At 39.2% G+C, this 25501-nt stretch overlaps 1 protein-coding gene across 1 annotated transcript in view; it reads left to right on the forward strand.

Moving 5' to 3' along the window:
* Window positions 1-1799: 1799 nt before the first annotated feature.
* Window positions 1800-25501, forward strand: part of IBTK (inhibitor of Bruton tyrosine kinase) — an 80720-nt gene continuing 57018 nt past the window's right edge. Inside the window, exons 1-7 of the mRNA XM_023223080.2 lie at window positions 1800-2000; window positions 8902-9579; window positions 14990-15086; window positions 17345-17469; window positions 21890-22000; window positions 23560-23730; window positions 25030-25147. Coding sequence (XP_023078848.1) covers window positions 9259-9579; window positions 14990-15086; window positions 17345-17469; window positions 21890-22000; window positions 23560-23730; window positions 25030-25147 — 943 coding nt within the window. The 5' untranslated portion in view covers window positions 1800-2000; window positions 8902-9258. The remainder of the gene's footprint in view (window positions 2001-8901; window positions 9580-14989; window positions 15087-17344; window positions 17470-21889; window positions 22001-23559; window positions 23731-25029; window positions 25148-25501) is intronic.

Consider the following 25501-nt stretch of genomic DNA (forward strand, 5'->3'; position numbering starts at 1 on the left):
GGTCTCACCCCGGTTGCCTAGGCTTGTGCAGTGGCCTGGTCTTGACTCACTGCAGCCTTGATCTCCCAGGGCTCAGGGTATTCTTCCACTTCAACTTCCTGAGTAGCTGGGATCACAGGCATGCGCCACCATGCCTGGCTAATTTTTTTTATTTTTAGTAAAGGCGGGGTTTCACCATGTTGTCCAGGCTGGTCTTGAACTCCTGGGCTCAAGTGATCCACCGGCCTCTGCCTCCCAAAGTGCTGGTATTACAGGTGTGACTCACTTTGCCTGGCTGTCATTTTTAAATTAATGAATGCCTGCTTGGAATAATTCAGCCACTAAGGTAATACTTCATTTATTAGCACTATTGATGAAGTATTATTGTGTGCTACTAAGGCCCTCTGCTAAGTGCTATATATTATCATTACATTTTCACAACCTCAAAATAGATTATTTCTCCCATTTTGCAAATGAGGAAACTGAGGCTTCAGAAAAGTGAATCAACTTGCCCAGATACAAGAAAGAGAAAAGTTATGAACTCAGGTCAATGCGTTTATTTACACTAGCAGCTTTATTTGCCATTATTGGCTTCTTTGTTCATGAACATGAAAGTCATTATATGTAGCTTCTTTTTTTTTTTTTTTTTTTAAATATCTGGAGATACAACTTAAGCTTATTTTCAAAATCACTCAATTTTTACATTACTAACTGGTTTTTGTTTTATAGGAAGTAGGGCATTCAGAATAAAGAGCAAAGAAACAATTATGTGCTGGGAAGGGCAGCAGGAGGGCTGGGTCTTAGTCTCCCTTTCTCTTTCGCTAAACAGCTGTGTGGCTTTGGGCTAGTAATCTACCCTTCCACAAAAAAGGCTTTAAAAGAGAGCAAGCAGAGCTCAGTGGGCATTAAGACATGCGCAACTCCTTTCTTTTAGAGATGAGATGAGGCCAACTCAATGGCTTGTAAAATTCACAACGTGGCAGAGCTGTACAGCCAACTTATGATTCCTAGTGTCGTTTGTTCTGAGTCACACTACCCCTCCTTGAACAATCATTTACCGAGTGCTTACCATATTAGGCATTCAGCAGCAGTATGTTTCCCATTCAGTACCCTAGTATTGATTATTGGCTACTGTCCCTCCTAGTTTTTTCACTCGACCACTTTCTAAATGGCCTTTAGATTCAGAGTTCAAGTGGAAAAAGCCTAGTGTAAGCCTGGTGTCAGGCACTGAGTGGCGTGACCCGGGTCGGCAGCTAGTTCCACTGTGGTGATCTAAGAGGGCAGTGAGGCCTTCTGACCAAAGGAGTGACTGCCAGATAATCCGGGTGTATAGTGATCCAGAGAGGGGTGAGGCTGGGTTTACGGAGACTACACCTTTGGCTTTGCAGTAACCCCACTGCTAAGGCCATGGGAGGAAACTCTTTTGTGCAAGACGCCTAGGCACCTGGCTTCTGCTGCGTAGTGACCGGGTGTCCAAGGCATCTGGCCAGGTCTCCTTCTCCACTCGGGTTTAGCCTCCCCTCCGAGTCTCCAGCTGCCTGGAGAGACGTTTCTAACTAGAGGTGGCTGGCCTGGACAGCGACACTCCCATCACCGCTGTTGGCCTAGAGTCCCCCGCTGCGGCCTTTCTCTCTTCCCCGCCCCTGGCCTTTGTCAGCCGCCCCAAGGCCGGCGAGGTCAAGCTCCTTTGGGGCGCCAGCGAAAAGACCATGGCAGAGGTGCTGCCACGCGAAACCTTCTGGGCAGGCACCAGCCAATCATCAAGAGACATACAGGAGCCCCAGCCAATCAGCGTCCGCCTTATTACTGAGTACCGCCCGCTCGGGCCCTTCCTCCACATCACCCTTCCCGATTATTGTAGTCGCCGCTGTGTTGCAGCCGCCTGCCAAACTGACCCGGGTCTGGGGACCGGCCCCTCTGGCGCGGTTCGGTTTCTCTTACTGCCTTCACTGAGGATGAGTCCCTGTGTGGTTCTGTGTGGACCCTGCGGAATCCACCGGCGCAGTTTCATCTAGCGACTGGTGAGGGAGGGCTTGGCGCTGCTCGACTGTGCGGAGCGGCTTCCCTTCAGTCTGGGGGCAGGGGGAGAGTATTCGCCTTCCGGAGGGTGCGGGTGGCTGCGGACAGCTGCGCTGGGGGACCGTAGGGAGGGGACTCTGCGGCCCTGAGGCTGCCGGGCTTCGCGCGAGGCGGCGCGGAGAGGGCCGAGTGGCCAGGGTCCCTACCGCCCCCCTCAGCTAATGAATGGCCTGTCCCGGCGATGCGCTAAGCCCCTGTCCTGCGGGACACGCCCTCCAGCGACATTGCATTCCTAGTTGTGATAGTTGTGTGGTATCACTTTCCTTCGAGTCTTGGATTTGAAACCATTCCTAGGGGCGCTCATGTTCTTTATCCCCTTCCTGGAGTCACAAGTTTGAGTCCACTCTGCAGATACCGACTCTTTCGGGAAGCAGGTGGTGAACTCTGATAAGTGGACATTGTTACGTAAAAAGGAACTAATTCTTTTTGGAGGGTGGTGGGGGGTGGTGAGAGAGACCGAGAAGACATGCCTTTTGTTTTTGTAACAGGCAGAGCTGTCTGGCTCAAAGAGTTTTAGTTCAGCTGCAAATTAGGTAACACAGGCCGGCCTTGACTCCTATTTTCCAACGTAGTTCATAAAACTTGGCTGTGTTAGCCAGAGATTCATGTAGCACCTTTTAACTTATGCTCGAAGTAGGCCATTTGAAATTTATCAGAAAAGGATGTGACTTTTATGAGTAGTAGTGTTTCAATGCCCATAAAGTCGTGTAAATTCACAGACTTGCCAGCCCCCTCTTGATCATTTCTGTTTTTGTATTTTGAATTCCTTAACTTTTATTTGTTTTAGAAATTGAAGCAAGGTAGATGAGGACGGAACTGATTTCTAAAAATAATTACATTTGCAAATATTTGCAGAAACTTTTAGTCAAACCAGAGTATACTTCAAGAAATTTTTCAGGCCGGGTGCGGTGGCTCATGCCTGTAATCTCAGCTACTCGGGACGCTGAAGCGAGAATTGCTTGAACCCGGGAGGTGGAGGTTGCAGTGAGTGGAGATCGTGCCACTGCACTCCATCCTGGGCGACAGAGTGTGACTCCGCCCCCCCCCCCCCCCCCCCCACAAAAGGAAAGATGCCTGTAATGCCAGCAGTCTGGGAGGCCAAGGCGGGCGGATCACTTGAGGTCAGGAGTTCGAGGCCAACATGGTGACACCCCGTCTCCACCAAAAATACAAAAAAATTAGCCAGGCATGGTGGTGTGTGCCTGTAATCCCAGCTACTTGGGAGGCTGAGGCAGAATCCCTTGAATCTTAAGCTTCCGAGTCGCCAGCTGCCCTACCAAACTGCTTTTGAATTCAATTATTTTGAACTGAATTCCATGGTACTTTTTTCTACTACGTTATACTACTTTCATTAAAAGTTTTCTAACTGCCTTTTGGAAGAGCAGTTTGGTGGTGTAGAATAGGTAGGATCAAGAGCACTTTTCTGTTGGTATTATTTTAGGTAGGCTTTTAAAATTTTCACATGAATTTCCTCATCAGAAAATGAAAGTGATCACATTTACAGGGGGCAATGATAAGACTGAAATAAGGATTATATTTATGTAGAGCACTATGTATAATGTATAAAACAAAATTTCACCTATAATTTTTGTGTTTGTTCTGTTGTTTAGTTTTGTTTTGCATTACTCACTTCCAAAGTATTGACCCCTTACTCTTCTTTCTAGTTTCCCTATCTGTTATCCAAGCAAGAAACCTGGGAATTACCCCCACATCTTGTCTTTGGATTGCCTGCCTTTTTTTTTTTTTTTTTTTAATCTCTAAGGAAAGGCACATAAGGCTGTCCAAAATCTGGTCTATCCTTGTGTGTATGTTAGGCCTCACTTCTGTCTTCTGAATTATTTAGAAATTTTGGAATGGACCAAGATGATTCTAGTTCTTTTATATTTACTATCCCTCTGCTTCAAATATGCTCTCACCCACAATTTATCAGGCCATCGCATATGGTACTCCTTTTTTTTTTTTTTTCCCCCAGAGAGAGTCTCGCTCAGTTGCTCAGGCTGGAGTGCAGTTGCATGATCTTGGTTCTCTGCAGGCTTGACTGACCAATTTTAAGTGATCCTCCCACCTCAGCCTCCAGAGTAGCAGGGATTACAGGGACGTACCACTACGCCTACTTTTTGTATTTTTTTTTGTAGAGACGGGTTTCACCATGTTGCCCAAGCTGATTTCAAAGTACTGGGCTCAAGTGATTTGCCTGCCTCAGCCTCCCAAAGTATTGGGACTACAGGCATGAGCCACTGTGCCTGGCCGGTACTCATCTTTTAAGTCTTAGTTTATACACAGTTTATATATCTCCTGTAGAAAGTCTTCCCTGGACCCCTCTTCTGCACTCCTCATTCCAGTGTGTCACTTGTTTTATCTTGACCATAGGTTTATAATCATGATATGTTTTAGTTACTTGCCTAAATAAAATTACTCTCTTGAGAGCTTGTTTGGAAGTTCTAGCAGGGGAGCGCAGCTACTCGTATACCCTTGACCAAAGACTGGCCCTCCTCTAGCGGGGATGGTCGTCCTTTTGGACCGTATTAAATTACTCTCATACCAAACAGTGACCCTTTGATAATAGGAACTGTGTAATAGATCATAAGTTTTGTTCAGTTAGTACATATGTTAAACTAGCTATGCATCCACCTGAGTATTATCCATGAACCTGTATTTTATTTTATCTAAAATATTTAGGTCCTAATTATTTTTGTATTCCCAATGCCTTGTGACCTACTGTGGATGTGCCGAAGAAGACAGTGTAGCGTAGCAGAAATAGCATGGACCTCATCATTAAACAGATCTGTATTTGAAGTCTGACTCCCTCTTTTCCTGGTGGTATGATTTGGGTAGTTTACTTGACTGGTCTGATGTAAAGCATTCCGTATGTATTAGGTGTTTAAATGCTTATTTCCTTTGTTTTCTTCCCCCTTCAATAAGCAGTTTTTGAATGCGTAGATAAGAAGTACAATCAATAGACATTGGAAATATGGGCCTGGAATTTAGGACAAATATGTGAGCAAGAGACAGATTTGGCGATTTATAATCATGTGTATGGTAGAGTTAAAAGCATGAAAAGGATTGAAACTATCAGGGAGAATATGAAGTAGAGGACTGAGGATCATTTGAGAGAAGCCAGTATTTGAAGGCCAGGGAAAGGGATAATGCCCTGGGAAGAAGTGGTTAAGAGAGAGAGAGAGACCATGCTTAAATGCGTCTGTGACTTCCTGCCCTTCCAGTATCTCTTTTAGACTCCTTAAGGGAAGGAGGTTTTAAAGACATAAAAGCAGGAAAAGCAAATAAGATAAGAATTGAAAATATCCAAAAGTGTTTGGTAATTTGGGGGTCATTAGTAACTTTAGCAATAATGGTTTCTTTGGAGAAGCGGTAACAGTGATAATGAAGCTCAAACATGAATTTTGGAATTAAAATTTATTACCTTTTTGTGACTGAAGAAACAATAGTAATGAAAAGTATCATTTGTTGAATGCATATTTAGTGCCAGGTACCACGTTACGTAGTTTCATTTATCATTATAGTAACCCTGTGAAATCGGTGAATTGTCTCTATTTTCAGATGAAGAAACAACTTGGAGAGATTATGTAATTTTTTAGTTATATAACTGATAACAGCTGTCATTGCTATATTTGAATCTATATATGTAAAACTCTAAGAAATCCTAGCTCTTAATCGTTTCCATGTTTATGTTCATAGTATTCTGTAGTTGCTACTTTCTCTGTATGATAGTATGGAATAACTTTTTAACATTCTTGTTTTCCCTTTTAAATGTTTAAATTATATATACTAGTGAATTAGGCAATTCTTTTCTGTTGCATCTTAATTCTTTAATGTAAGGTTTGAGGGATTCACCAATAAGTAGTTCCTTCCAGGTATTATGCATACACTGAAAATACAAAGATGGTGGGATTTTAGAGCTTTAAAAGAGTGAAATTAACTGGATGAACTGTTTTGCCACATGAATAAATAGTACCTACTTATCCAAGGACACATTCTAAAACCCCCAGTGGATAACTGAAACTGCAGAGAGTACTGAACCCTCTATATGCTATGTTTTTACAATTTTATAACCAAGAAAGCTACTCAGTGACTATCTAGTTGGTAGCATGTACAGTATGGCAATGCTGGACAAATGGATGATTCATGTCCCAGGCGAGGTGGAGTGGTTTGGAGTGGAACACTAGGAGACTTCATCGTACTGCTCAGAATGTTATGCATTTTAAATCATAAATTGTTTATTTCTAAAGTTTTCATTTAATATTTTTGGACTGTGGTTGACTGTGGGTAATAGAAATTGTAGAAAGCAAATAGATAATGGGGAACTACTGTATCATGCTTTCCATTTTTAACCTTTTAAACTACTTGAGGATTAATACCTTTTTTTCCTCTTTGCTACCAAATACTTTTTTGTTTGTTTGTGTTTTTTTTGAGCTAGAAGTCTTGCTCTGTCACCCAGGCTGGAGTGCAGTGGTGTGATCTTGGCTCACTGCAAGCTCCGCCTCCTGGGTTCACATCATCCTCCTGCCTCAGCCTCCCCAGTAGCTGGGACTACAGGTGCCCGCCACCATGCAGGGCTAATTTTTTTTTTTTGTATTTTTAGTAGAGATGGGGTTTCACCGTGTTAGCCAGGATGGTCTCAATCTCCTGACCTCATGATCCACCCACCTCGGCCTCCCAAAGTGCTAGGATTACAGGCATAAGCCACTGTGCCCGGCTCACTTTTTTTTTTTTTTCTGAGACAGAGGCTTGCTTTGTCCCCAGGCTGGAGTGCAGTGGCGGGATCTTGGCTCACTGCAGTCTCCACCTTCTGGGTTCAAGTGTTTCTCCTGCCTCAACCTCCCAAGTAGCTGGGATTACAGGCGTGTGCCACCATTCCCAGATAATTTTTGTATTTTTAGTAGAGATGAGGTTTCACCATGCTGGCCAGGATTGTCTTGATCTCTTGACCTCATGGTCCGCCCACCCTGGCCTCCCAAAGTGCTGGGATTACAGGCGTAAGCCACCGTGCCTGACCTCAAAACACATTTTTATTTGGTTCCGTTTTTTTGTTGTTGTTCAAATCAACATTTTAAGGGGAGGATGATTTTTATGAGTACTATATCAAATTACAGAATGTATAGATTAGTAGAAACAGATCTGGAGCTATTAAGTTGGTGCAAAAGTAATTGTGGGTTTTGCCATTAAAAATAATTGCCATTACTTTTAGAGGGTTGGTTGTTGTGTTGGTGGTGGTGATATAGTTTTAGGGGGTATAGGTTTGGGATCAGACTTTTAAATGTAATTGCCATTAATTTTTTTTTTTTTGATACAGAGTTTTGCTCTTGTTGCCCAGGTTGGAGTGCAGTGGTGCGATCTTGGTTCACCACAAACTCTGCCTCCCGGGTTCAAGTGATTCTCCTGCCTCAGCCTCCTGAGTAGCTGGGATTACAGGCATGTGCCGTCACGCCTGGCTAATTTTGTATTTTTAGTAGAGACAGGGTTTCTCCATGTTGGTCAGGCTGGTCTCAAACTCCCGACCTCAGGTGATCTGCCCGCCTCGGCCTCCCAAAGTGCTGGGATTACAAGCGTGAGCCACTGCGCCTGGCCATTGCCATTATTTTTAGTAGCAAAACCAGCACCTACTTTTCACCAACCTAATAGACAGGGTTATAACCATCTAGTTCAATGTTTTCATTTCCAGGTGGAGAAATCAAAGTAGTTAAGATCAGAAAACTAGTTAGATCTCAGATTTCTGACTCTTGTTGTGGTATGAAGTGGGAGTGGGAAAATACGGATTTAGAATATTTCATACTTCTCTCTAATACATAGAAGCTTTCCCTATACATATAGTAAACTCATGTATGTCCTTCTGAATAGTCTTCTTATAGCCGATTTTCTCTGCTCCCAAAGACTATACATTAAGGAAGATCTAAAAAGACCATATATATCGAGGGAAAATTTTCTCCTTTTGTCTTTAAAATTTTTTATGTAATTTTTAAACTATTGAATTAATCTTCTATGACTTTTGGATTTCAGATCCTACTTAAAAAGGTGTTTTGTACTCTGTGATTATAAAAAAAGAACCTTCTGTGTTTTCATCCAGTGCTTTCGTAGTTTCGTTTTTTTTGTTTGCCTTTGAACCATCTAAAATTTATATTGGTATAAGATATAAAGTAAGTACAGTATCTAAAGTTGTTTTTTAAAGATAGCTGTCCAGTTGTTTGAATACCTTTAATTATCATCTCTTCTTATGATGAAGGACCTTTCAGGCAGAAGTAACAATGTTAACACTGTGCCTGTGTACTTAGTAAAAACGGAATAACTGATGAGAGTGTTGGTTATTGTTGTGTTGGTGGTGGTGATATAGTTTTAGGGGGTATAGGTTTGGGATGGGATTCTTAGAAAGATGGTAGATTTAAGCGTATTCAAAGCTTGTGGGGGCATAACTAGTAGAGTGTAAAAATACAGCACAGAAGGAACGAAGGACTGGAAGGAAAGAGAGAAACTCTAGAGTACAACCAATATAGGTTAACTTTAAACATGAGAGTGGAAAAATGGAGTAAGGATGACTGATGTAAATATAGGTACCATAAATATGAAAGGTCGATAGATTTAAGAAAAAAATGAATTAACCCGTTTATGCCAGAGGTTGCAAATTTTTTTTTGTGAAAAATGAGACCTTGGCGATGACCTTGAGCATTAGGATATAAATAACTCCCGCAACCTTAGTGTTCCAATAATGGAACACTAAGCATAAATGGGTTAAGGGTATCTAAATATGGAGGTAGTTGTGTTCTAAAGTACTCAAGGAGAGCGAGAGACAGATTTTGAATTTTTATTTTCTCTTTTCTCCTTCTCTCATAGGTCACCCTTGCAATTATGGATATTTAAAAGGATCAGACAGTGTGGAGGGGGAGTTCCCCTCCTCACTCCCCCTTGGTGCTTGACTCCAGGAATAATTTATAAACTGGAATTTTTTTAAATGAAGAACTTGTATTTCATATGAACTTTATAGAGCTATTTATAACTTTTTTGATTTAAGTGCCAAAAAGTTGTATAAAGATATATAGTTTTATACTATTGTCATGAGGATTTAAATTATCCTAAAAAAGTCATTTATTCTCGGTAACTCTTCCTCAATAGCACCTTTGTGTCCTGGCTTTTTCATTTTTTAAAATTAGTTTTCACGATTCTGAAGTAAGCGGTATAAAAACAATTAGGATGGATTCACCCATGCCTGACTGCACATCAAAGTGTCGATCCCTGAAGCATGCTTTGGACGTCCTTTCTGTGGTAACAAAGGGGAGCGAAAACCAGATTAAGGCCTTTCTCTCCAGTCATTGTTACAATGCTGCAACTATCAAGGATGTTTTTGGCCGGAATGCTCTCCACCTTGTTTCCTCCTGTGGAAAGAAAGGAGTGTTAGATTGGCTTATTCAGAAAGGAGTGGATCTGTTGGTGAAAGACAGAGAGTCTGGATGGACAGCATTGCACAGAAGCATTTTTTATGGACATATTGATTGTGTTTGGTCTCTCTTGAAGGTAAGTGTCATTTGTTTATTTTAAACATATTTAGTCTGGAATATGTTTTTCTTAATCATTTTCATGCCTCCTACATGCTTTTTGGAAAAGATTTGCATTTTTTCTTACTTGTTTGCTATCTCTTACTACTGTAACTGATCTTTGGAATTAAAACTCCATATATCCTTTTACTTAACTTTTTTATGATGTAAAAATTTTAAACAATTATCAAAGCTTACTATATATAATGAACTGTTGGCCAATTTTATGTTATTTGTACATCTCATATCATTTTGAACTAAATTCTATACATCATTTGATGAGTATTATACATTATTAAAGGAAATGCTTTACATTAAATAAGCAAAATTTATTTGAGCAAAGAATGATTTATGAATCAGGCAGCGTTCAGAACGAGAAGAGGCTCAGGGAGCTGTGCTGCAGCCTGAGCAATGAGCTTTTATAGGCCGATGAAGAAGAAAGACAAAGAAAATGTATTTAATTGGTTAGATTGGAAAGACCCTAGTTAGAGGTTAGTTGGTGGTTTCTGTTTAGTAAAGACTCTAGTTTCATTTTACTGTTTACTGGTTTTCTATTTACTTACAGATGAACTTAAAGTGCTAGAGCTGCCCCAGTCTAATGGCATCCCATTTTATATTTTTGTAACAATATCTTTTAGTATTTTAAAATGGTTTATTCTTAAATAACTATATTATTAACTTTAAAAGGGTACTAGTTGTTGAACATTATTTAGGAATTGTGTTTTTGAGTAGTATGTTTCATTTCTTGTTTAGTTAGCATATGGTGTTTGTAAGTTATGAAGAAACTGATGAGGCCAGGTGTGGTGGCTCATGCTGTAATCCTAGCACTTTGGGAGGCTGAGGTGGGCCGATCACTTGAGGTTATGAGTTCGAGACAAGCCTGGCCAACATAGTAAAAACCTATCTCTACTAAAAATACAAAAATTAGCCAGTTGTAGTGGCGTGTGCTTGTAGTCTTAGCTACTTGGGAGGCTGAGGCACGAGAATCAGTTGAGCCCAGCAGGCAGAGGTTACTATTTGCCAAGATTGTGTCACTGCACTCCAGCCTAGGCGACAGAGTGAGACTGTCTCAAAAAGAGAAATTGATAGCCAGGCGAGGTGACTCACACCTGTAATCCCAGCACTCTGGGAGGCCAAGGCAGGTGGATCACCTGAGGTCAAAAGTTAAAGACCATCCTGGCCAACATGGTGAAGCCCTGTCTCTTCTAAAAATACAAACATTATCAGCTGGGTGTGGTGGCACATCCTGTAATCCTAGCTACTTGGGAGGCTGAGGCAGGAGAATCACTTAAACCTGGGAGGTGGCGGTTGCTTTGAGCTGAGATCGCACCACTACACTTCAGCCTGGGCATCTGAGCAAGACTCCATCTCAAAACAAAAAAAAAAAAAGAAAAAACACTAATCTTTAAAATTGCTTAATTTATTTAAAATTTTCTTTATAGTAGATTAGATGTGTTGTACTGACTAGGCAAATAATGAAGTATTTTGAGATACACTCTAATGTCGTTTCACTAATGAATGCAAATTAGAAACTCACTGTCAGAAGTCATGAGTTTTAAATTTAACAATTTTTTTTTTTTTTTTGAGACGGAGTCCCGCTTTGTCACCCAGGCTGGAGTGCAGTGGTGTGATTTCAGCTCACTGCAACCTCCACCTCCCAGGTTCAAGTGATTCTCTTGCCCGAGCCTTCCCAGGACCTGGGATTACAGGCATGTGCCACCATGTCCACCTTATTTTTGTATTTTTAGTAGAGACGGGGTTTCCCCATGTTGGCCAGGCTGGTCTTGAATTCCTGATCTCAAGTGATTCACCTGCCTCAGCCTCCCAAAGTGCAGGGATTACAGGCGTGAGCTACCGTGTCCAGCCTTAAATTTAACAATTTTTTTGTATAGGGATTTTGTCATGTTTGCGGAGGACCTGGAAAAGAAAAAAACAGTTCTGGTCCTTAAGGAATTTCTGGTCAAATCCAGAAGCTTATCTTCAGTGTCTTCATTTAATTTTGACTTAAAAAATATTTCTATAGTGGCTTTTATGTAGTAACATTTACTGATCAGAATAATTTTTAATTATATACTAATAGTAAAATATTCTTTTTTGGAGTTAAACTCCCTACTGATCTACTACTACTGCTGCTACTACTGCTACTGCTACTTCTTACTGAATCATTGTGGACACATTATTAAATCTTGAACTTCAGTTTTATCTATAAAAAGAGAATAATAATAGCACTTTCCTTATTTTTTTTTCCCCCAGGGACTATCCATGAAGAAAAGCATTTTTAAGTTTGTTAATGGTAGAGCTGATTCCTCTTATATCTGAAACCTTGGGGTATCTGTTTAATTTCCATATTGTCATTATAGGAAAACCTAGGTTAGTAAGAGTTAAAGCATCTGTCAGCTCCATTCTTCCCCTTTTCCAACTGTAAAACCTTGGGTTTTTTTCTCAGTTTCTGCTGGAAAGTTGGATGACTGCCTACCCTGTTGAGCTTGAGAAGGTCCCTGGGTTTGGTTTCCTGCCATCCTAGGGGTTGCCAGTTAGGTGTTAGCATTTAGGGCTACAGTTTGAAGTAGTTATGGTATGTACTGAATTTTGGTCCTTGCCCCATTGAAATCCTCAATCACTCTAACCACCTTGGCTAATAGAAGCCAGGAAATTGTGCCTTTGCCACCTTGCCCTTAGCTTGACTGTCTTATTGGCGTCAGAGCCCTGCTGATCAGTGATAGATATGTAATAGTGGATGTATTCTACTGATGGTTTTCCCCTAAATCCTGTATTGACCCTTCAGCATTCTCATGTTGGTAGGCTGTCTGCTTTTGTTCAGCATATTTTTTTCCTTTGACCTTCCAACACTTCTTTAATTGGAAGGGGTGCAGTGATAGGTCTTTGTGTCAGTTTCATCTCTGATGCCAGCTGTAGCACTTCAGGTATTATGGATTATCAGGAAGAAACCACACACATTTTAAGTGAATTTGCATTTGATAAAACTTTACAGCTATAATATTTCTAAATTGCACAGTAAATTGTCAGTTTCTTATTGCCAGAGGTATAAAACCTTAGCAGAAACTTGTTGCCTACAAAAAGCTGGAATGGAGACAGATGATCTCATGCAGGTTTTTTGGGGCTTCTTGATTCCATGACAGGATGCATGGCTGGTAAAGACTGTTTATGCTTGTGGAGTTCTGCTGTATCTGTTGTTGCTAAACCATTGCTCTTTTATACTGGTGGTTTACTTACTATGCTGGAAGAACTTGCTTTAGTGTTTCCCATTGGTAAATAGAAAACTTAACAGAATCATAGGTTATATGTATTAAATAATATACCATCTGTGAGGTATTTGCAAGAAATATTTTTTGAGTGCCTGATATGTGCCAGGCAGTAATCTAGGTGCTCGGGATATTGCAGTGAACAAAACAGAATCCCTTCTTTAAGTTTTTATTCTACTAGGGGGAGATAAACCAAAACCAAGCAATTAAATTAATGAACAATGGCCAGGCACAGTGGCTCACACCCGTAATTCCAGCACTTTTAGAGGCCAAGGCGGGCAGATCACCTGAGGTCAGGAGTTTGAGACCAGCCTGGGCAACATGGCAAAACCTCATCTCTACTAAAAATAATAAAAGTAGCTGGGCGTGGTGGCACATACCTGTAATCCCAGCTACTGGGAAGGCTGAGGCAGGAGAATTGCTTGAACCCAGGAGATGGAGGTTGCAGTGAGCCGAGATCACACCACTGCACTTCAGCCTGGGCAACAGAACTAGACTCCATCTCAAAAACAGAAAACAAAAAAAAATTAATGAGTAAATAGGAAAATGCTTGATAAATATTGATGTATTAGAGTTATTTTTGCATGCATTTGGAACCAACTATGGTAACATAAACAAAAGATATTGAAGGGATATCAGATACCTCACAGAATAAACAGGTCATAAAGAATTAACTGTCAAATTATAAATAACAAAAAATTCCTCAAACTAAAATAGAATAAGTATAAGCTAAATATAATAAACTGATTTGAAATTTTATGTCTCTCCTTTCCAGATAGTTTTTTTTTTGTTTTTTTGAGATGAAGTTTTGCTCTTGTTGCCCACGCTGGAGTGCAATGGTGCGATCTTGGCTCACTGCAACCTCTGTGTCCTGGGTTCAAGTGATTCTCATGCCTCAGCCTCCGAAGTAGCTGGGATTATAGGCATGCACCACCGCACTTGGCTAATTTTTGTATTTTTACTAGAGATGGGGTTTCACCATGTTGGCCAGGCTGATGTTGAACTCCTGACCTCAGACAATCTGCCCACCTCCCAAAGTGCTAGGGTTATAGTCATGAGCCACCGCACCCGGGAGAGTATGGCTCCTCAAACGCAAAAAGAGTTAAATGTTTATGTTCACGTGTACTCCCACACAGACACAAACCCAGAGCTAGGGACTTGTAGGGACAGTGCATTTATGGGGTATTAAAGGGGTATCAGACCTGCTTTACCATCAAAAATGTTCACATGGCCAGGAGCGGTGGCTCACACCTGTAATCCCAGCACTTTAGGAGGCTGAGGCGGGCTGATTACGAGGTCAGGAGTTTGAGGCCAGCCTGGCCAACATGGTAAAACCCCATCTCTACTAAAAATACAAAATTTAGCTGGTGTGGTGGCGGGCACTTGTAATCCCAGCTACTTGGGAGGCTGAGTCAGGAGAATCATTTGAACCCGGGAGGCAGAGGTTGCAGTGAGCTGAGATCGTGCCATTGCAATCCAGCCTGGGTGACAAGGCGGGACTCTGTTGCAAAAAAAAAAAAAAAAAAAAGTTCACTTGTAGTTAATTTTTATTTAAAGTGTTAATTTTGTATTTCTTCACATGTTCTGGTCCTTCCTTATTCCAGCAAGAGTTGGATATGTGATTTTTCTTAATTATTCTCTGCAGTATGTGAGAGAAAAATGTGTGTGAATATGAGAGATAATTGTTATTAAATTTTTTTTTTCAGTGTATTTATGGGATTGATTATCTGACTTTTTGGTATATAAGAATAGGAAGACGGCGTGGTGGCTCACACCTGTAATCCCAGCACTCTGGGAGGCCAAGGCAGGTGGATCACCTGAGGTCAGAAGGTTGAGACCATCCTGACCAACATGGAGAAACTCCATCTCTACTAAAAATACAAAATTAGACGGGCATGGTGGCGGATACCTGTAATCCTAGCTACTTGGGAGGCTGAGGCAGGAGAATCGCTTGAACCTGGGAGGTGGAGGTTGCGGTGAGCCAAGATCGTGCCATTGCACCACTCCAGCCTGGGCAACAAGAGCGAAACTCTTTCTCAAAAAAAAAAAAAAAAAAAAAAAAGTTACTGATTATAGGTAATTGATTATATATATATATTTATGTATTTTTTTGTTTGTTTGTTTTAGCATGGTGTTAGTCTGTATATTCAAGATAAAGAAGGCTTGTCAGCTTTGGATCTTGTAATGAAGGATAGACCAAGTCATGTAGTATTCAAGAATACTGGTAAGAAAATTTCACAAATGGGTCGGGCGCTGTGGCTCACACCTGTAATCCTGGCAATTTGGTAGGCTGAGGTAGGTGGATCACTTGAGGTCAGGAGTTCGAGAATACTGATAAGAAAATTTCACAAATGGGCTGGGCACTGTGGCTCACACCTGTAATCCCAGTAGTTTGGTAGGCCGAGGCAGGCGGATCACTTGAGGTCAGGAGTTTGAGCCTGACCAGCATGGTACAACCCCGTCTCTACTAAAAATACAAAAATTAGCCGGGCACGGTGGCAGGTAATCCAAGCTACTTGAGAGGCTGAGAGGCAGGAAGAATCGCTTGAACCAGTGAGTTGAGATCTCGCCACTGCACTCCAGCCTGGGCGATAGAGCTAGACTTCGTCTCAAAAAAAAAAAAAAAAAAAAAAAATTCACAAATGTATTCCTTAATTAAGGTGCAGCTTAGCTTAGAAAATTTTAATGAAATTTTATTCTTAAAGTAGTCGGGAAATTTATTTGTGTGTGGATATCTGCAAAGAAATTTTACTTTGATATATGTTGGATGGTTTTTGTTTGATATTCAGAACACTTATTTTGCATTTTAAAATTTCAATCCATATTTATGTCTATAAAAGTACAATCTAAAATGGGAGGACTGTTATAATTGTACCCACTGTAAAGTAATTCATATATATCCAGGAAGTAACATCAGCATTGAGGTAGAAGGAAAAAGGAATGGAAATTGTTCTTCCTTTTGTTTTTGTTAAGGTAGGGTCTCTGGAAATTATCATTATTTTTGTGGTTGTTGTTGAGATAGGGTCTTGCTTTGTCAGTCAGGCTGGAGTGCAGTGGCATGAACACGGCTCGTTGCAGCTTCAGCCTTCTGAGCTTAAGCGATCCTCTCACTTCAGCCCTCCAAGTAGCTGGGAATATAGACCCATGCCACCACGCTCAGTTAATTTTTTTTTTTTTTTGGAGATAGAGTTTCGCTCTTGTTGCACAGGCTGGGGTGCAATGGTGCGATCTTGGCCTGCTGCAACCTCTGCCTCCCAGGTTCAAGCTGAGAGATTCTCCTCTCTCAGCCTCCCGAGTAGCTGGGATTACAGGCATGCGCCACCACACCTGGCTAATTTTGTATTTTTAGTAGAGAGGCAGTTTCTTCATGTTGGTCAAGTTGGTCTCGAACTCCTGACGTCAGGTGATCTGTCTGCCTTGGCCTCCCAAGGTGCTGGGATTACAGGCATGAGCCACTGCATGCGGCCAATTTTTATATTTTTTTTATAGAGATGAGGTTTTGCCATGTTGACCAGGGTGATCTGTAACTCCTGGACTCAAGTGATCCTCCTGCCTCGGCCTCTCAAAGTGCTGGGATTACAGGCGTAAGCCAGCGTGCCCAGCCCCAATTATTATTTTATTCACACATTCTCAGATTCACTTATCCCTCCAGTTTATTTGCACTTTGAGATTTGGAAGTGGGAATTGGCAGAAAAGAAAAGATTTAACTGGGGCAGCGTATAGTTTGCATTTAACTAGTGAGGAAGCTGAGTAAGGACACATTCTGTATTTTCATTTCTACCCTGGATACTGTGTTGCAGGTAACAGTGATAATTCCATTCTAGGACTTTATTCATCTTCTAAAATAAAAATGAAGATTTATATCATGAACTTAGCTGTGATTTCTATTCCAGTTTAATGGGCTTTACCCTAATCACTAATTTGATTTTGTGTCTATGAAAAACAGAGTATTGAAAATTAGTGTTGCTGTACAAACAGTGAAACCACATTTGCTACATTTAGAACCTTTGTCTGTATGGATTTATAATATTTTACATTTGATATAGTTCTATATATTATTTTCATGGAAACTAAGCAGATATGGCCAGCAGTATTTTACTCATTTGGCAGTTAAACTTTAGCTGCTAAAGAAACAAGGAACAGCCTGGGCAGAGTGGCTCATGCCTATAATCCTAGCACTTTGAGGGGCTGAGGTGGGAGGATCACTTGAGCCCAGGAAGTGAAGACCAGCCTGGGCAACATAGTGAGACCTTGTCTCAATTGTTTAAAAAAAAAGAAAAGAAGCAAGGAACAAATGTTTGATTGCTTGCATTGAGACAGGCCTGTACTATGATTTGGATTTTCTATTTCTAGAATTACCTAATATCATATTAATAGATTCCTTCACAAAAGAGTGTTGGCATCTTTCAAATATTGGAGTTAAATTAGTTCTTAAATTTGTTTTAAAATATAAAAAAGTACAAAAACTAATTTTTATTTTAGATCCTACAGATGTTTATACTTGGGGCGATAATACAAATTTTACCCTGGGTCATGGAAGCCAGAATAGCAAACATCATCCAGAGTTGGTGGATCTGTTCTCCAGGAGTGGGATTTATATCAAGCAGGTATTTTGAAGTACAATCTGCATACTTTTAGAGATGAGAAAGAACTTTTGTATTTGATTGTTCAGCTTTTCATGTGAATTACGTAACTTTGTTTAAGGTACGGTAACATTTTAATGATGAAATCAATCAATAGAACTTTACTAATTTTATTTTAGATATTGTTAGCGTTAACTATATTTAGACTTTGTAAAATACCCTAAAATGTAAGATATTTGTGCAATTAGTATAAGAAATTAGAAAATGTTATACAGATAGTAGTTTAAGAGGGTAGAGCTTCTCTTGATTTTCTAGCTTTTCTATTTAACGAACATTAGAATTCTGTAAGCTGTTTCTCAAGTGAATTTGTTGTTGAAGCTCAGTGTTATTTTTGATACGTGAACAACAGTTTTTTTTTGGTGTCATTACAACATAAAATAATTTCAATTTAGAAAACAACACAATTCTTGCATTTTTCTGTAACAAAATAATGTTTTTAGGTTCCAAGCTATTTATCATGAAGATGAATATGTTTAATCTGATGAGAAGTTGGATGACAGCATTCTGGAAAGGCTATAGAGTTTTTTAACTGACGGTCTGGTAAACTGCCAGTCATTCTGTTTATTTATATTCACACTGACAAGCAATAAATAATTAAATGTCTAAGTCTCAGTTCTCAGATTGGATAGTAGGTAGTAGAACTAAAATTATTCATCACTTACGGAGACAGATAAGCAATGTTTTGGAAGGTGGAGTTCAAAAATTTGCTCTCAGGTACTGTAGGCACGAGTGATGCTTTTTGTGAACCTGAGTTCTTAAATGTAAGTAATTGTAAAAGTTTAATAGATACAATTGTAAAGATTTGGTCTGTGGTCTTACATCCTTATAATGCATGATATCTTCTGCTTCCCTAGATACAGCTACTGTTGACAAATCTTTCTGTATAACATTGTTTATACTTGTGTATGTATGTGTATCTCTAGCCCCAGTCTTTCTCTTGAACTTTATTTCAGTCGTACTGTGGGTATTCTTTCAAGATATTTAAATTTAGAATGTCTGAAGTGTTATTTTTGACACTCCTGAACTACCCTATTCGATTTTTAATGCTATAAATCTCAATTTATAAATCCTGAAGATGATACCTCAGAGCATGTCTATTTAGTTCTTCTCTGTCTCATGAACCTAAGTGCCATGTCCTTTTCAAGCTCTTTTTTTGGACAGTGACAACAGTGTCCTAATTTGACTCTTTGACTCCATTCATTTCCAACACTGATAATATTCTTCTCCGGAATTATTTGTCTTAAAAAAGAGGTAATTATGTCTTTATAGCTAAATCACCTTTAGATAAAGTCCAAACTCTGTGACTTGGAATGTAAGAACTTTTTCAGTCTTCCTAAATTACCATTGCAGCTTATATTTCCTACAGCTTCCTAGTTATATTCTTTCTGCATTTTGAAGTTCATAAAACTTCTTTGATCCAGAATATGAACTTGGAGTGTTTTTATCACTATAGTATTGGCTCTTTCTAACTTTCACCTATTATTCATATATGACATATATAACAACACTTAGCTTATATCCTGAGATTGAATTCTTAGACAGTTTTTAGAGCTACTTTGACAACATATCCCTAGTTTGCCCAGGACAATTCTGATTTATGATTATTTTCCTAGTGTAATTGTTAGTATCCTCTTTCATTCTCAAAAATGTTTGCATGATAAACTATATGACCACTATATTTAGGGCTCCATAGAGCACTGTTTTTTAAACTAAAAGTCGCAACCTAATGCATCACAACCACCAATTGAACAAAAAAGCAATAGAATCCTTAAACTCTAGATAATACTAAATTTTGAGAGAACAGGAATGAAAGCCCATATAGGAATGAAAAGTGGCTAGAGAAGTAGGGAGTAGAATGGTATCATGAAAGCTAATATTCTGGTGGGTCATCTACATAGACCTGGAAGGAACTTAGGATAATGAAAGGACTTGTGTTGGGCAAGAATCAAGCTTGGTGTCCAAGTCTTTAGTGAATGTGAGGGGGGTGAGCAAGATGGTGAGAAATCAGCGCAGGGGCAGCAAGTATACAAGCTGCTCACACCTAGTCTAGAGCTTTTTGCAGACATGCTAACCAAAAAAATTTTTTAATGCTGAGCTTGAGCAGGTCCTCAGACTCCTTAAAATGGTAATCCAACCATTAGCAGCCACTAATGATTGATTGGAATTGTGGCACAAGAAAGACACCTGTTTTTCCTTTTCTGAGGCAGTACATGATATACCTTTATTTCATGAACTGTTACGGAGCAGGGATTTTAAAGACAAGAGTGAAGGAATCATGATGGCATTAGGAAACCAGAGGGTGATTGAAATGTCTGATTCTAAGAAATATGTAGTTTGGAATATTTGAGCATGTTCCATTTGCGAGGGTTGTGAGTGAACTAGTGTACTCAAAGAGAGAGCCACATTTCAGGTAAGGCAAGGCAATGGGTGTATTTTGTGAAGGTATTAAGGATCTAAGGGATTTTATTTACCACAGAATGAGGATGAAGCAAGCATAGTGGATAGGTTTGAGAGGAAAGAAATCAGTATAAATGTCAGTCAGGGAAGAGAAAGCAAGTATGGGAGTATTAACTGAGTACCAGTTATATAGAGAGCCCCGTTAGTTATTGAAAAGGGGCTGATTCTGTATTATACAGTACCACATGAATTAACTACTATGAATGAGATAGAGATTATTAATGTTAGTATTATATATTCCAGATAATTAAAGTGAAAATCCATGCTCAGTTCTCATTTAAAAATTCAGGGGTTTTAGACTGGGCGCATTAGCTCACATCTGTAATCCCAGCACTTTGGGAGGCCGAGGCATGCAGATCACAAGTTCAGGAGATCGAGACCATCCTGGCTAATACAGTGAAACCCCATCTCTACCAAAAATACAGAAAATTAGCTGGGCGTGGTGGCGGGCGCCTGTAGTCCCAGCTACTCAGGAGGCTGAGGCAGGAGAATGGCATGAACCCGGGAGGCAGAGATCGCAGTGAGCCGAGATTGTGCCACTGCACTCCAGCCTGGGTGACAGAGTGAGACTCTGTCTCAAAAAAAAAAAAAAAAAAAAAAATTCTGGGATTTTAAAGTTAGATGACTTAAAACGGTCTAGTATTGTAACTGTTGTTTAGTAGTAACTGAAGCCAGCAATTGTAGGATGGCATTCTAATATTGAATATAAAGTTGAATGAAATGTATTCTTTCTCATTTCATAAAATGAATTTCACTGACAAATTGTAAATTTAAAATACAAATTTGGATTTTATTTTAAAACATTTTAGGTATTTGTGGTACAGCTAAATCAGATAATAATCTTTGCATTACTTTTTTTTTTTTTTTTTTGCTAGGTATATTGTGCTTACAAAATTCCGAGTGGTCTAGGATATGTGTCAGTATTTAGAGCTTGTTTGGCTTATAATTTTTTTGTTTTCCAAATCACCTTGACTTTCTGGAAATGATTTTAGGATTTCTTTATTTCTTACTCATCTTTTTATATCCTAAGTTAGAAATATTTGCAGATGTTGTAAGAAATATGAATGCAAACAATTTTCAAAAATGAGAAGGTTTAAAAAATATTATTAAGGTAAAGCGAGTATCATGACTATCAGAGCTTGGAAAATAGCAAAATGTGGCTCGGGGTTAGATATGTAAATATATATATATTTAAAACTGCTGATCGTTTCCTGTTATTGTGTTCTGCTGAAGCAGTTCAACTGTTTCAGTATCTTTGTCTTCTGTAGTATGTAAATGGTAAGTCTGTATATCAGGGCAAGGGAGGGTACTGAGATTGAGGCAGATAAGGAAAAAGGAAGTGGGAAAGGAAAGCGAAAAACCTGAAAATAAATAGAAAATTATTTATTAAAATAATTATAAATGTATAATATTAAAGATATGTTGATAAAACTAGAGATAAGGAAAAGGACATATTGCCCCCCACACCATGTATAAATGGCATTATTGTTTTTTAAAAACACTCTGAAGATGTTTCTGTTATTTTTATTAATACCATATATCACTATTTGGTAATCTTTATGCTTCCTGTTGCACTCTGCTCATTTTTTTCTATTTGATATTTCATGAAATTGGAAAACAACTGGCTACTAATTTTTGGCATTGAAGATTTAAAATTATATTTTCCTTTGGGTAATCTCTTCTGTGGGTAACATGCTTAATTCTGTCTTTGTTCTTTTTTTATGTCATTGTTTTCAGACATAATTTTAAAACAAAGCATATATATCTTTTATTTTTATTACAGAAAACTTAAAATGTGGAAATTTAAGTCTTATGAATTCCCCTTGTATCCATTATCCTGTTTAAATAATTAACAATATTCTATTTCTTTTTCATAAAATATATTTTATTCAGAGAAGTTTACTAATATTCTCTTGTTTTCCCTTAGGTGGTGCTTTGTAAATTTCACTCCGTGTTTCTCTCTCAGAAAGGGCAGGTTTATACCTGTGGTCATGGTCCTGGAGGGCGATTAGGACATGGAGATGAACAGACATGCTTGGTAATTGAAATGTCATTACACTGTTTAGAGTAACTTTAGAAAAGTGCTGATAAGCTGAAAGATACAGTTAACTAAGTTTTTTTTTTTTTTTTCAACTGTAAAGACGAAATAATACACCAATTGATAATAGATTTAAAAAAGTCTGTTTCCTGGTATATCACTTTCAAATTAAGGGTTTACATACAATGCAAAAGGATTAAAAAAGTAATACTTTGGTTATAGCAAATACCGAGTTAGGAGTGTATATAAGCTTTAAAATGTTTCTAGAGTTGAAATAAAAGAAGGCAGACCAGGCCGGGTGCAGTGGCTCATGCCTGTAATCCCAATACTTTAGGAGGCTGAGGCAGGCGGATCACCTGAGGTCGGGAGTTTGAGGCCAGCCTGACCAACATGGAGAACCCCTGTCTCTATTAAAAATACAAAATTAGCTGGACATGGTGGCACATGCCTGTAATGCCAGCTACTCGGGAGGCTGAGGCAGGAGAATTGCTTGAACCTGGGAGGCAGAGGTTGTGGTGAGCCGAGATCCCACCATTGCACTCCAGCCTGGGCAACAAGAGCTAAACTCTATCTCAAAACAAACAAACAACAACAACAACAAAAAGAAGGCATACTAATTGTAAAACACTTTTCCTAAAGTAGTTCTAGTTTTTGTTTTTAACTTCTCATTAAGATTTCTGTGGTGTAAAAACTGAGCCAGTATTTTCATTATATAGTCACAAAATTGATATTTATGCTACTGAAACTTAGTGCTAATTAGAAGAGACCTAGTACATTACCTATCAGAAAATTGGTTCACTAGGTTATTTGAATATTTTTTTTTTATATAGGGACTTCTGGTATACTTACCTATTAAATGGGGCTTTAAAAAAGGGGAAAGCTATAATGATAATAGCTTCGATTTTTGAGGGTTTATTTTGTTCTAAGTATTGTTTGTGCTTTTCATATATAATTATTACCTAAGCCTCACAACAGCCCTGTGAGGCACAAGTATTGTCTTCATTTTATGCATGATGATGATACTAGTAATAGAAATCATTTATTGACTGAATACTGTTTTCAGATGAAGAAAATGAGGTACAAAGAGGTTAAGACAGTTGGTTGAGATCAAATAAGTAGTGACAGAAGTAAGATTTGAACCCAGGACATTTAAATGACTCCAAAGGAATATGATACTATATGTTTGGTTACTCCCTGAAGGGAAGCATTGATTCTGTATTTTTGTTTTTTTCAATGTACCAGTGTATACTTTGATGAGTTCCCTTTATTCATACCAAACAAATATGCACTTGGTGTATGGTAAAGGCTCAAAAATCATTTGTTGAATTGAATTATTTCACTGAAATGTCTTACTGGGCTTTTGTATTTTGCTGATAAACTTACAACCATATCCTTTTAACTCATCTACCCTTTGCTAAATGTAGAATTTACCTGTGATAGATACAGCCATGTATCAGTCGTGTCATTTCATGTCATTTTAGATGTAGCGTCATCAAATTCTACTTGCATATCTGTATAAATGGTTACTGTAGTGTACTAAAGTTCATTTTATTTTGTAGGTCCCTCGGCTTGTGGAAGGATTGAATGGTCATAGTTGTTCCCAAGTGGCAGCTGCTGAGGATCATACTGTTGTGTTAACTGAAGATGGATGTGTTTATACATTTGGTCTAAACATTTTTCATCAATTGGGAATTATTCCTCCACCTTCCAGTTGTAATGTACCCAGACAGGTAAGCTTTACTTGTTTAAATAATAAGCTTTTACATTTGCAATAAAACCTGTATGGACAAAAAATGTAGGTTATTGACAGAGCAACTTATTTTATTTCTGTTATTTAACTTTATCTTCAGTGGTATATATTGTCTTTATTATTTATTATTATTATTATTATTATTATTTTGTTTGAGACAGAGTCTTGCTCTGTTGCCCAGGCTGGAGTACAGTGGCATGATCTTGGTTGACTGCAACCTCTGCCCCTCGGGTTCAAGTGATTGTCTTGCCTCAGCCTTCTGAGTAGCTGAGATTACAGGCACACACCACCATGCCTGGCTAATTTTTATTTTATTTTTTTGTGTTTTTAGTAGAGACAGGGTTTTGTCATGTTGACCAGGCTGGTCTCAAACTCCTGACCTCAGGTGATCTGCCCGCCTCAGCCTCCCGAAGTGCTGGGATTACAGGCGTGAACCACTGCACCCAGCCTGTTGTCTTTATTTTTAACAGGAGAAATTAAGCATAATATATATTAGCATTTGTCTGGAGGAAGAAAGAAAGCACTTGGGAAATTCTGCACTTGGGAGATTAGCCACCAAACTGCATCTTTTAAGTATTCATAAGCAAAAGGAGGTCCAGATATTTTGGGTTTGAAACTTAAACACTTTTAGGCCCTCCTTAAGAAAAAATATGAAATTTATCAATACCAAATGGGTTCATGCAAGTGAGGAACCCAGAGACTTAAGTTTTATTTGCTTCATTAAATCTGCCTCTGCACAGGTATCACATGTGACAAGTTGATGTTAGGGGACATGGGTTCAAAAACCAGTATTCTTTATTCTACTGTTTTACTCTCATGTGCACAGCCATCTCCAGAAGGTGCACAGTAGTGCACAGGACAATCTCACGACAAAAAAATCATCTAGCCCCAAATGTCAATAATGCCACTGTTAAGAGACCGTGGAAATATCTAATTTAAAAGTACTGTTTTCTATTAAGAATGAGACTGGCTGTTTTGCATATTGCTTGTTAGAAAAAGAAAAATAGCTAAAAGTTTAATAATTTGATTCTTATACCATGCCAATTTTCTGTATGTTAAAACTGCTGACTGAAAGTGGCCGCGTCACAATGTTTTGTGTTCCGAGAAGGATTCAGGTCTTAGTACGAGTGCTGAGATCTATTAGTGACAACTGCCATTTGCACGTGAAGGGGCCAATAACAGCAAGTATACCATATATTTGCTGGTCTGCTGGATCTTTAAAAAATTGTAGTAGGTCATAGATACATAGTAAATTGCAGTTTTATTTGTCTTTGAATAGATACAGGCAAAATATCTGAAAGGAAGGACAATCATTGGCGTTGCAGCAGGCAGGTTTCATACAGTCCTATGGACTAGAGAAGCTGTTTACACTATGGGACTAAATGGTGGACAACTGGGTAAGAAATCCTTGATGACAATATCTGGAAATTAAATTGGACTCTTTAAAAAATTATCTTTTCTTTTTAATTTTTATTGATTAGAATGGGATTATGAGTGACTTTTTATGGTTGTTTGAGACAAAGTCTCACTCTGTCATCCCAGCTGGAGTTCAGGGTGCGATCACGGCTCACTGAAGCCTGGGCCTCCTGGGCTCAAACTATCCTCCCATCTCAGCCTCCCAAGTAGCTGGGACCACAGGCCCTTACCACCATGCTGGGCTATTTTTTTGTAGAGATGGGGTTTCACCATGTTGCACAGGCTGGTCTCGAGCTCCAGGGCTCAAGCGATCTGCCTACCTTGGCCTCCCAAAG

The sequence above is a fragment of the Piliocolobus tephrosceles genome, chromosome 5, assembly GCF_002776525.5.
Source record: "Piliocolobus tephrosceles isolate RC106 chromosome 5, ASM277652v3, whole genome shotgun sequence".
Classification (NCBI taxonomy): domain Eukaryota; kingdom Metazoa; phylum Chordata; class Mammalia; order Primates; family Cercopithecidae; genus Piliocolobus; species Piliocolobus tephrosceles.